This window comes from Columba livia, chromosome 8 (genome assembly GCF_036013475.1).
Source record: "Columba livia isolate bColLiv1 breed racing homer chromosome 8, bColLiv1.pat.W.v2, whole genome shotgun sequence".
In the NCBI taxonomy this organism is placed as follows: domain Eukaryota; kingdom Metazoa; phylum Chordata; class Aves; order Columbiformes; family Columbidae; genus Columba; species Columba livia.
In genome coordinates this window covers 6,152,789-6,165,834 of record NC_088609.1, presented here as the reverse complement: position 1 = coordinate 6,165,834, position 13,046 = coordinate 6,152,789, and the positions used below count along the sequence as shown (strand labels likewise).

Genomic DNA, 13,046 nt, shown 5'->3' with positions numbered 1-13,046 from the left:
TGAAGGAGAGAGGTTACATAGTAAGGTCTCAAAATGTGTCATCAGATTGTTCTCTCAAAGTCTTTTTGCGTTTATAACAGTTCTACAGCTTTTTTCTTACCAAATTCCAGTTCTTCAGACAAAAGTCTGATTTAAGAATACTTATTATATTCATTTAGAACCACAAAGTCTAGACTCTTGTACAGTGTATCCCTGCTTAGAGAATTCTCCCGGAGGGTAATTCTCTGCATTAAATGGTGGTGCAGAGTGGTCCACAGAACACAAAACAAGCACTGCTATTAAGTGGATTTTACAGATTTTGTTTTTCTGCACACTGTCACAGCAGGTAAGGGCAGAGAGATTGTGTATTTGGAGATGAAACAGGGAGAAGACTCTCTCAGCACCATCACTCCTCTCTGTAACAGAAGTACAGAGTGGTACTGTGTTAAAAGACAGCTAACACATTCCTCCACTGTTCAGAACCACTACATTTTGAGAGCACTTTCAGCAGGAAAGAGGCCTCCATTGCCTTGTTTATAGCAAACAGAGAACTTAGCAACCTCTATTTGAGAGGGATACAAGAATTACCATTTGATGGCTGTAGTCACTGTTGTCAAATGGCAAAAATAAAAACCGTGGTATCATTTTTGTTCATGTCAGTGTTCAGCACATCAGATAGGCAGGATTAAAAAGCTATGATTGAACATCTTGCAAATAAGTATGAGGTCAGGTCTGGTCAGCAAAATTCTCCCAGCTCTTAACTCTGTTCTGGCGCTGGTTTTAGCTTGAGAGAAACGTTCATGGCTTTATTTCAGTGAACCAGCAGCTGAGTCCAGAATGGCCTCTTAAAGGCAACAGCTCCTCCATCTCCTTGTTCAGATAATTAAGAGGTCTGATCACGGCTCCTTAGTTGTGGTTGCTCACCACCAGTGAAAATTATTATTATAATACTGGGAAGAGGATCAAGTATGGAAAACTGAACATTTGGAGCTCAAGTAAAGGAAAACACTGGAAAACGTACTTCAAAAAAAAAATACCCCAGCATTGTAGATTTTTAATTGTGACTGCATTTTGAAGACAAAATCCTTTTGAAACTGCAACAAATTCGTGTTTTTCTGCATGCCTTCTTGCTTGCTACATGGGAAAAGTAGGAGGATGCCTTACCTGAGCAGTTTCCTCTTCCTGCTTCCGTTTCTCTTCCTCAGTCTCCACAAGTTTCTGTTTGGTCAGGAGAAGTTCCTTGTTCAAAACATCTGCCTTATCTTCAGCCTAGAATTAGAAATACTGGTGAAAATCAGATGTTACCTGTGCCAATACACATGCATTGTATATACCACTCACTAATACTGCAGATTCAGGTTCCCGGATTGCATTTTCCTGCCCTCCGATGGCTCACTTAAGCTATTGTTTAAATGAAATTCCCTTTTCAAGTAGCTATTTTCTCAGTTATTTCATTGTGCTTCAACAACTGTGCAACTTTTGCCAAATGCCACCTATGCCCAGATGACAAGCATAGATACTATGTCCTAATACAAATCAAACACAATGATGTACAGAATATTTTTGTTGGGAACATTATTAATCTAAGTGAGGGCAGCATGATTTAGCTCCTGTGTAACTCTAGGTAACTAATGCCATTTTTGTACCTGTAAGTGCGGAAGCCAGATATTGCAGAAAATGTTAGGTGTCTGCACTGTATCTTACTGTATCTTAAGTATAAAAGAGACGAACAGGACCACCAGATAAAATGGCTTATCAGTGCAAATAAGTATTACCTGGAGAAACTCGATACTGTGTGTGTACTGGACAATAATATTTTAATCCTTTCTCTGAAGGGTCAAGCTTAAGGTGAAACATATTAGGAACGCTTTGGTTTTGTGAGCACTGTCCTCACCGATCATCAGTGTCTGGATCTGTTCTGGTGCCCTCCCCAGCTGGGAGATACACACTGCATCACATCCCTCCTGTTCAGTAACTAGGTGCTAGAACTGCTAACAGCCGTGCTCAAATAATACCTAGTTTGCTAAAAATACAAGAGGGGAAATGGTATTGTAAACAACAAAAAAACACTACAAAACTTATCTCCGAGTTGCAGTTTGTTTTTCTGCCACAGCCAGTGGTATTAGCTTATCTATCTACCACAGTGTTAATTATTAACGAGAGTGTTAGTGGCAGCTGTGGGTAGTGGAAGCAGCTCCAGCAGGGCCATGACTGAAGGGACCAATTGAGGATTCCTGCACTGCCTAGTGTGTATATGACTGTATGGGAGAAAGGAAACAATCAGTGGAAGAATGGAAAATTGAATGGAAAATCTTAAACAAAAGAAGTCAGGGATGACAAGGATATTTTCGATGAAAGCCCTGTTTAAGATATGCTTTGAAGGAACTATAAATCTTTTGTCATTCTATGTGTTCATTCTAGGGTCTCCAAGCAGCTGCAGAGGTTTATGGTATCACTTGTCCTTGGAGCAGCACACAGCTTTTCTTTTGGTGCCTGTGAGCTAAGGTGGGGTGTGGGAAAACTTCATGGAGCCACTCTCGTCTACAGAAAGGCTACTAAAAGGCAGGAGAGCAAGGATCACGACTGGCAAAGGTATGTGCTTGGCAGCCCTGCCATGGTACTTGAGAAAAAACAAGCCAGGCAGCAGCAGCTTTATGTACAGCTATTCCTGGGGAAGATAGAGCACCTCAGCACACTGCTTTTGGCCTTCACACAAGATTGCCCACTCTGTCCTGCAAGAGCGCCTATCTGCCTGCGTTTGCTCATCAAGACGGCTCAGATTTGTAGAATCCCATGGATCCAGATCAGCAGAGCCTAACTGTCAAGGATCTGACTAAAGAGGAATACAAATTGCACAACTGTGGTCAACAATGTTTACAATTCTGAGGTTTGATAAAGAAAACCAAATAATTATGGGAAATGAAATTGAGAGGCTCTTGCAGGAAAATATTTTACATCTAAGAGGTACTACACCCCTCACTGAGCAAGGCACTAAGCACGAGGTGTTCCAGAGTATGGCCTTCGTGTATTCAGTACACTAATAGTAGCTGTTAAAACACTCCAGAAAGAGGAGGGTTGAGTGCAGTGTTCTCTGACAGTCATCCCTGAGATAAAGGGCTTTGAATGTTGCTGCCCACACACATTACAGACTTCATGGGGAAACAAAAGCACTTATCAAAGGACACCCAGGAGCCCTTCTAATTTTTGGTGCCATGCCACTTCATTATCTTTGAATTCTGCTGGCTGTACTAAAACTGCTGTGAAAAACAGCTCCACGTAAGGTGGCAAACATTCTCAAACATTCTGCAAGGCAACTTCCCTTGAAATTAGTCTTTCAAGAAGTGATACCTTTTAAAAGGTATCAACCTGCCTGAAGGTTGTGGCTTGCATTTTCTGAAACAATCCACAACAGAGAAGCTGCAGTCAGTGTTGTTAAGACGCCACTTTGAATTGCTACAGTTATGTGCACATGGAAATCCAGCTTTTCTGACTGCAACTACAAGTGAGGTTGTCAGGAAAATAAAAGCCCAAGTAATTATACTTTTAATGTTGTGGCCATGCTTCACTTTAACACAAGGCATGGCTGCCAAAAATGGTGTTGCCAAGCCTGAGCTGGGACCCATCTCTGTTAGTGTTACCTGGTCCAGGTCATTCCGTAAGGCAATTTTGCTTGTTACGAGCTCATGGGCAAGGTCATCGTTCTCCTGCTCCAGCCGCATGCTTGCTTCTTGGAGCCTGCGGTTTTCCCTCTGCAGAAAGAAAGGAACAACCAGAAAAGGAAGTTAATCCTTATCAATATTAAAGAGCAATAAGTGAGTATATTGTGTGTGGAAAACACTGAGAAGGCAAGAGTGCACATTAAGACAGGACTGCTGCTCTGGGAAACAACAGTGAATTAAGCTGGCAGTGCAAATGCAGCAATTCCACTTACATCCCGATGGTTATTTTTGTGTCACATAAGGGACACACTGATTGTAGGGTTTCTCTGTCAAAAGTAAACACAGTCCTCTCCACAAAAGCACTCAGTTTCTGCTTGCTCATCATCAAAAGAAATCAGGCAGATAAAATCCCACCCAGCAGCAAAACAGGGACCAGTTAAGAGATAACTCATAATAATGTTTCCAGTAGAAAGCTGTCCTGCACCATTTTACAAAATTTTGTCTGCAGGAATCCATAAAAGTAGTCCCTTTTGTAGATGATCTAGTGCCAACTTCCCACCTTCTGTGGGACCAAGTAAAGAACAGCATTTAGCAAGGAACTCCCTACTGCTTGCAAAGTTGGTGTTGCCATTTGTGCACTTTCTTTGTAACTCGTATCATTGACATCGGTGCATGTTTTTCAGGATATGTGCTGAAAAAAAGTGCCAGATGGAGAGGGGACCTCATTCCCCAACCCCAGGCACGGCCCAGAACCCGCTTGATGGGCAATGCACGGCAACACGGAATGCAGAACTTGGAGACCACAGGCGCTGGTCATCTCCTGCACTGCGCTCCCTACCCACTCCGCACGGGCAGTGACTACCTAGAGCACTAACTAGAGAAGGTAAGTACACCAGAGAAGAATGAACAGAATTGTTACTAATTCATGTTTTTTAAAAATCAGTGTTGGTGACAGTTCTTCTGGGGCTAAGCAACAGAATCATATTCAAAAGATGTCTGTGGGTCAGTGGGCTTCCAGAACACAGCCAGGTGAGGCACACACAGGTGCACTCCTCAGACTGTAAGAGAGCAAAAAATGAGCTGGCCTTCGGTCACACAATGATGGTCTGTCTTTCATACCAAAAGAGACGGCAAAGGGAATCTGTGCACTATGGACACTCAAGAAAAATACCAAGTTCATGTGGAAACTCATAGGTGGAGGAACAATAACCTACACTCTGAGATTTCAGAAAGGATCTGTGTTCACTTGAAAGGTAAGTTATGTTCTCCAAGAAAAAAAAACAAAACCAAACAACAGTAAAAAGGAATATATGTCAGCACTTAAGACAACAAAAAATTTCCACAACAAAAAATTTCCAAGAGCTGTTCAGTGAGTGCCTTCCTACAAAATGTGGTTTCTTTGCATAAGCACATTATTCATTTGTCTTCACTTCCTCCTGCTTGCCAGCTATGCTCAGATATTTTTTTCTTTCCAAGCTCATCACCATGAAACTGCAATTTTCATTTCTATTGCAAGAAATTTTTGCATGTTTGTCTTAAACTAAAGCCCTAAGAGGATGCTAAAAAAGGTCTCTTCTGTGTGGGAGCTTCCTCTGTGGCAGGAAGCTGAACCTCTGCAAATATTCTCTCCTTAATGCGACCCTATTGTGCAAGGTAACTACGCACTGCCCTGTACAGGAAAGTAAGTTTGTTTCCTTTCCAAAAGACTGTACTTTAAATAACTTGTTTTGTTCCAGAAACTGTAAGTAAAATACTTTTGTTTTAACACAGTTAAAATAACCCCTGCTAAAAGACACATAACTCTGGGGATCTTTTTAATTGCACTGTATTCTGCTTGGGACAAGGAATTTTCAAAGGTAAATTTCTTCTGTAAGGTTAATATAATCTTCAAAATGTAAAACCAATTTGCAGTCTTTAATAAGGCTCCAGTATGTCTTAATTTCTGTATTTTGTTCAGACAGTCTTGGAAATGGTGATTTTTATAGACACATACTGCCAGCGAGCAGTAGTCAGACCTGAGTTCACCTAAACACTGGGACCAGATCAGGACCAGATCAGGACAGTATTGCTGCCAGGTGCTGCAGCACCAATACCTTTTCATAGGGATGTTGCTTAGAGGAAGAAATTCGCAAATTCTCAAGACTTCCACAAAATAACGCCGAAAGAAGTTTGCTTGAACATTTTTGCTATGCTTTTGCCAAAAGCTTCAGTGTCCGCAAAGCAAGCCGCACAATGTGAAGTTGGAAGTTCCTGCTTTGCATTCGCAGACAAGTGGGTAAGCAAGCTACGTGGTTGGAAATGCGCTATCCTCCTCTTAAACTAGAATGTACATGGCACACTGTTCGTAAGTTAAAGATCTCTTACCTTGTGCATCCAGTCAATAGCTAAGAGATGTTCTTATTTCGTTCCCATACTTTTAATTTCCAGCTGAAAGGCTCTTACAGGGCCACCTCTACTCTTCCTCCACACAGGGCAGTACTCGCGATTAGATGGTTTCTCTTTTCCAGCTCCTCCCCCAAGATCTAGCAGTGCAAAACTGCCTCCTTCCTCAGGAGGAAACTCTTAATCTGCTTAAGTCTAGATAAAACCTAACGTTACCCGTTGAAGACGAAAATAGCAAACAGCGCTTGTGCTGGTTTGACTGAAAGCAGGTTAATATATAAACAAACTATTTTCGATGATTCTGAAATATTTACAGGGTTTTATAAAATACCATTTTGCAATGCATAAAGTTCAACAGATGGAGCTGGTTCGTTACAGCAGGACTCGCATCACAGGCAGCATTTTGTAACCTGGCATAACCCAGCTCGTCAGACCTGCTATTTGTCCTTGGTGTAAACAGACAGCTCCCTGCCTTTTTTCTCTGCACACCACTGACACATTACTATGACAGTGATTTCCTTCTCTCGGCATTGCTCGGTTTCTGCAAACAGTAAAATAAGAGATTCCTCTTCCCTAAATTCCTCCTTCCTGTTCCACAAGGCAGCTGCTGAACTCTGCTTGGCTTTTAAAAGGAGGATACTGCATTTCCAAAAGGGACAAACACCGCTGATACATACAAACACAAATAAACTTACCTCCTGTAAAGTCACAGACCAAATACTGCTTTCAACCATTGGTGTAAGACAGTGAGAACAGGATATAAAATAATTTTTAATACCAACAAAGACAACAAAACCAAAAAAAAGTTGCTGATTCTTCAGTGGGTTTTTAGTTGTGAGTTTTAGAGAGGATATGCTCCAGCTTCCACCACACACTGAGCGGAAAGAAGGTGGCAAATTGAAAGTGGCAGGCAAACCTCAGCCTGGGAAGAGGAAAGGCTGAACTCCACCCTCTGTTCCCTCCCAGCCAGCACGGAGGAGCAATTCCTGACAAGATTAGTGGCGATGATGCATCCTCTCTGTGCTGCTGCTCAGGCAGGGTGTAACGAGGCACAAACCTTGTTAAGCAATTCAGTGTCATTTCCTGCTGAGCAAACACCCAAACCCTAGATGTTTGGGCACGAACAGATCCTCAAGGGTGGAATGAAAACAGTGGTTAAAATTCACTTTTCTGGACGTGGGCAAAGTGAAGTCTTCATAAGCCCATTGGAAAGGGCTCTTGATTGTGGAGGAGCTCTGAAGGAAAACCCTCTGAACCTCCATCTAGAAAGCCAAAAGGCTTTTACAGCAACTATCCAGGAAACCTCTCCTGGGAAGCAATGCCCAGGCTCCTGGAGGTGGTTTGTGTTCTCTGTGTTGACTCTGAAGCAGCATTCCCAAAAGCGCCCCAGCACACTATTTTAAAAACCACAAACAAACAAACAACAACCCACATCAAGGCTTTTGTTTTTCCTCATTCTATTTACCATTCAGTTACCATGGCTGAATAAAAATTATGAGTGTATTAATTTTGCTTCCACTTCAAACACACAAAAGGCTATTACATCCAAATGACACATTTATTCAGACAGACAACTTGTCTGTTGCACAACATGGTCCACAGAGGAAAAGGCTTTTCTACACTCAGAACAGAACTGTGTGCACAAGCAGGGTCTGCTTGCAAAACTCCCGCCCTTCTCTGTATGGTTATATCCTCTTTATTTCAAAAAGAGAAGCCACAAGCTCAACTCCAGCAATTTCTCATTAAATCACTAAAACCCTGTTACATGAGATGTTCTCAAACACAGATAAAACCCCCATAATATATGACCAATCTGAACTATATTGCTATATTTTTTTTTGCACGTGCAACTCACTTTTCTTCCTGGCTTCTACAGGCAATTTGGAATTTATTTTAACCAAAAGTAATGAAATTCGGTGACAAACAGCAATTGAAAATATATTTACTTTTGTACCTTTAAAAAAAAAAAAATCTATCTGACAAAAATGTGAATGATAAATTGTTATAAGCCACAGAAAATAAAGTGAAAAGGTATCCATAAATATGACACTTTTCCTAGATAATACTTGTAAATACAGAAGGAAATAAACTCCAAAATTAATTGGCACTCTTTACTCCTGTTCTTTTGGTAAGTCAAATCACAACATGAAATACGAGCTGGGCAGGAACCCCTCTGGCATGTAACACAGCTGGATGGCAGGCTGGATGTCACAAAACCAGCCCTTCTCTGGAATTTATGGAGACTTTGGGGTGGGTGGGACTGGAGCAGCCCTCCCCTGCCTGGACATACCCAGCTGCCCTCGGGCAGGCAGCATCTCCACCCTGGAGATCCCCGGGGAGGCTGCTCAAGTCCCCATCTCCCTGCACGCCGGGGTGAAGGTCAGACCCGCAAGCGCCAGCTGCGCCAGCTCCGGTGAGTTCTCTGTGCACAGCAGGGATGGAGCGGGAGGAGGAGGCAGCAGGGCAGCCTGGGCCCCGCTGCCACCACACGGCCTGTCACCTGCTCTCCCAAAAGCCCATTGAGCCACTTCCACTGAGGGCCATGTCACAGGCAGGTGTCTTACTCAAGACATCGTTCATCACTGCAACTCGGAAGTGCCAGTGTCTCTGTTGTCCTGACAAATCTCTGTTGGTAATAAATACTGTAACACGCTGCAAACAACACAACTATAACTAAAAACTATTAACAGACTGAAAGCCTGTTTCCTGCTTGACCTATAAGAGGAATATTCTATAGAGTTCTCTACTCCAGCAATCCCATCCAAGAAACATCCCTTCCTTGGGCAGTAAACCAAAAACTCGTTTTGTTCTGGGACGGAAAACTGTAAAAATTACAAGGATGTAGTCCTTTAGGGCACAGAGAGCACGTAAGTCCAGAGGGAGCTCACAGCAAGACTGTGCTCAGAGGCTATACTGGCTTTTCAGCAGCATAGGCTCAGTCCTTTCCCAAACCAAGCCCAGCTGGGCAAAGCCTAGCGGTGATGCTGCCAAAATGAAATGGATTCCTAAACACACGGGCTGCAGAGTGATCATTTAACGGACAAGCGAAACTGGCTCCCTATTTTCTGCCTGCAAGGATCCACACTACTTGCGTTTCCTGCTGCCCTTTGGAAACACTCTTGAAATGTCAATTCCTACCATCCTCAGCTTGACACACTAATAAAATCCAAAAAGCAAGAAAAGGAACAGAGAGCACTTACAAGCATTTCTCCATGACACCCATCAGCTGAAGAATGCATCCGAACTTTGAACTTAATGTGCAACTAACCAGTTACAGGGACACTCTAATCACAGCATCGCTAAGAGGATCAGACCCAATCCGGCTTAATATAAAACGACACACAGATTCTTGAAAGTGCAAGCCAGAACCTCGGGCTGGGATCTTGACTGTGACAGTGACTCACATAATCAGCGGCCAAAGAGTCACTTTCTGTGTCCTCATTTGCAGCTTGGGCATAATGTTCTTCACCACCCATCGCCCAAAATTAACTAGTTAATGTGCCTCCACACAGCTTCAAAGAAGCCTTATTTGTTTTCTAAGTATTAGTTTAATTCCACACTAAGCGAACTACTGGAAAAATAGTCAGCAGCAGGTTGTGTTTTTTTCTAAATAGGTCAGACTTGCTATTGATTATCAACTGCTACAGCAATCCCAGTTCTCACCAACAATAATATCTGCACCCTTTGACATGAAAAGAACTACACTCAAAACATATTTTTTTCACAGGTAAATACTTAAAAAATATAGTCAGTTTTATTTTCTCTGTACCTGTAACTATCTCATCGCATTTATGAATTACGGCACAGTCACTACAGATTTTCATCCTGTGGTTTTTTGAACATGGAGCACTTTCCTTGCATTCACAGACCAGGTAAACCTGTTGCACCTTGTATGATTATTCACTACTCCACGCTCCTTGTAGACTGTACCAACTGCAACGTCACTTAACGTATTAAGGCACAATGAAGAACAGCAGGTAAACAGTACAGGTATGGGAAAGCAATGTCAGTTCCCAGCTAACCTGGGCAATGGGCAGTAAAGTGCCTCATCTCTGGCAACGTCACCTAAAGAAAGCTCAATTTTTCAAAACAGGGTAAACAATAAGTGGATCCTGAACACTAAGTGAAGTATGTGCCTAGAGGCACACATACAAAAAATCGATGGCAGCAGAATGTAGCAGTGACAATAAAAGCAAATACATTGGAAAGATAAGCAACGCTGATCCAAATTAAAGAACTATTCTTTTTTGGTGAACTATCAAACTATCATATTAATAACTGAACCTTTATTTCTCTGCTGCTTTAAAGCAGAACATTTATTACTACTAATTCTATTGCAGTGGTACCTTGGGACCTCAGGAGAGCTCTGGATCCCACTGTACTAGGCATTATATTAACAAAAAACCACTAACACTTCATATAAACAGAGATGAATACCAAGAATCATATCAGTCAAGGAAGAGTTCATCTTCCGAGAGTCTCTGTGGATGCCACTGCACACAGCTTGTGCTAGAACACTGTGTGTTTTCTCCTTTTTGTGTCTGTAGCTGAGAATCACCCTTTGTTTCTGCGTCTCATGAAGATCTCCCGTAAAAGTGCAACAGCAGGAGAGTTACCTACAAACATATAAACTGAAAGAAGAAAAATATTATATGTGGCTACTTGCAGATGTCTTGAGAATTACAAATTGTGATTGAAATATTCCTGGAAAAAAACCCCACTAACTCCAAGCGTTCAAAATGCTTGTTCAAGAAAGGGGATGAATTTCACCTGCCGCTTAACTTCCCTAAGATCTGCATCGGCCCTTCCTGGGGACATGAGTGCAGCACACGCGCCTCGACATAACCACTGGGACCAGCTCACTCCCCGTGGGATTCAGCTGAGGAAACAGGTTCCCATATAGCATCTATAGTGCCTCCCGTACCTTGTATCTGTCCATAGGATCTTCCTGCTGCAGCTGACTCTCACGCATTGTTTGGTACTCTCTCTCATATTTCTTCAGCTTTTTGGTTGGCACCTGTGGAACAGATTTGGAAAACATGCATGTAAAGACCAGAAGAATACCGGAAAGGTCGTCTGAAAGCTCTCCTGGCAGACAGGAAGCCAAGGAAAGTGCTGGAAAGCCGGTGCTGAATAAAGTCACTCCCCATTGCCCCCCCTTTCACTACTCAGCAAATACTCACAACACAGTTCCCACTGAAAGCCATCTTTCTGCGCCTACTGTTGTTCATTACTCAGATATTCAAAGGAAAACAAGAATGAAGTAGGGACATATTAATAAGAGTAACAAGATGGAAAAAAAACATGAACAGGAGAGAACAGGGAAGAGGAAAATACGCTTTGATAAGTATGATGCACAAAAACAATGCCTTAGAAAGCAAACTGGTAAAAGTGAGATTAGAAAAAAGGGGCATTTGTACAAAAGGACTGGACAATCTGCTTTTCCCAGATCTGTTCTGTGTCTGTCTGTCCCCCTTGTCTATTTCGATCGCATCTAGCTGACTCCTGGTGTGAGGACGTGCTGCTGTCACCTTGCCTTAGGGCAAAAAATTCCTGCCAATGAGCAGAGATACGTGTTTACACGTAGTTCTGGTGTTGTTCTCCCTTTACTGGTTTCCAGCCCAATACCTCCTTCCTCTGCAGCACAGGAAGGGACCAGCCAGGTGCTCAGTGTCGCTGCAGAGGCCTCTGGCAGGTACAGGGAGAAGATGTGAAACCATGATCTGCAAAGCTCGGTGCACTGGGAGCACTCGTAAAGCAGCACTAATGCCCACAATTACTGATGAAATCTGAAACCATCCCCTCGAAAGAGAGCAAAGAGAAAAGGGTAAACATAAAAACATGAAGCACTTTGGACAAACATACAAGAGAATTTCAGTTTGATGACTCTTAATAGCACAAAGTACAATGACATGAAAACAATTAAATGAAAGGTGCGTTTTTACGTTTCAACAGAGCAACACTGAAGATGCAAACCCAGCCCTTTTTGTCTTAGCTTGAAAATCTTGAGGCTACTTAATATTCACAAATAAGAAATCATTTCAGAGCAGTCCTCTAAATAAAGTGAACCAATTGCACATCCATCGCTGCCTTATTTTTCCAGTTTCATCTTGTATTCTCTATTGAGACAAGGCAGAATTTAACGTGCACAGAGCCAATCTGGCACTTACTCACCTGCCTGAACACCACCAAAATCTCATCTGAACATATCACATCACAAACCGCATGGTGAGCAGTGGAGAACAAGAGTCAGCTCCTTCATTTACCTCTGCCCTCCACCCTCTTCACAGTCCCTGTTTCCACTCGCTGACAATTCACAACTATTTCCTAATGCCTGGTAACTCTTCTCACCAACCAGTTCTTCCCTATATGTTCTCCTTTACTTTCTTAAATTGTAATCCACAGCTGTGAGGAGGACCGTGCCCAGGGGGTTGACGTCCCTTATCTCTTCCATGCTTTTTGAAAAGTATCCTGATTTATGCATTTTAGTATCTATTTGTTCTACAACCTCATCTTAATTGGAAAAATAGTACCTAAATACAGAGAAAGTCTATTTTAAGGGGCTGGGAGGGAGAAAATCCCTATTAGAAAGCCAGTCCATACTAATCCACTTAAAATAGAAACTTGAGCAGGTATACTTAATAACTTTGGCAGAGACTGTGCTTCACTGTTATTGTCCATTCAGCTGCATGACTCAAGGGAGTTTGATAATTTATTATAGCACTTCCTACTACTGGGCATACACTGATACATGGAGAAAAAAAAAATATTTAAAAGCCCATTTCCATATTCCCTAATTTAATTCCCTGAAACAGTTGGTGAATTCGACAAGGGAATTCTCTGTAAGCCCTTGCCTAAGTGCGTGCATAGTGCTAGCGATGCTTCAGTCTTCATGGGCTGCTCCTGAACAGAGTGTGCACATAAAGTCTCTGCAAAAGCTTCTGCAATATTGATTTCTTCTTTCTTTAGCATCACAAGGTGTATTGGCTAGAACTGATAGCTATCAAATTTAGGAGACTCTTATGG

At 42.3% G+C, this 13,046-nt stretch overlaps 1 protein-coding gene and 1 long non-coding RNA gene across 32 annotated transcripts in view; one reads left to right on the top strand and one right to left on the bottom strand.

Annotated features, from left to right (window-relative positions):
* RABGAP1L (RAB GTPase activating protein 1 like) overlaps nt 1-13,046 on the bottom strand; it is a 245,480-nt gene that overhangs the window by 4,154 nt on the left and 228,280 nt on the right. For 22 of the 26 annotated variants that reach the window (XM_065070826.1, XM_065070831.1, XM_065070830.1 and 19 more), the window contains 3 exons: nt 10,945-11,037; nt 3,618-3,728; nt 1,144-1,248 (listed from right to left, as the gene is read on the bottom strand). In XM_065070826.1, the coding sequence (XP_064926898.1) occupies nt 1,144-1,248; nt 3,618-3,728; nt 10,945-11,037 (309 nt within the window). Of the gene's footprint in view, nt 1-1,143; nt 1,249-3,617; nt 3,729-6,715; nt 6,891-7,564; nt 10,652-10,944; nt 11,038-13,046 lie in introns of those variants that run through there. The other 4 variants (XM_065070835.1, XM_065070838.1, XM_021285711.2 and 1 more) reach the window with 2 other exon arrangements.
* LOC102095382 (uncharacterized) overlaps nt 1-13,046 on the top strand; it is a 33,137-nt gene that overhangs the window by 8,484 nt on the left and 11,607 nt on the right. For 4 of the 6 annotated variants that reach the window (XR_010474052.1, XR_010474050.1, XR_010474051.1 and 1 more), the window contains exons 2-3: nt 2,401-2,571; nt 4,322-12,486. This is a non-coding gene — a long non-coding RNA (uncharacterized LOC102095382). The remainder of the gene's footprint in view (nt 1-2,400; nt 2,572-4,321; nt 12,487-13,046) is intronic. The other 2 variants (XR_010474053.1, XR_010474054.1) reach the window with 2 other exon arrangements.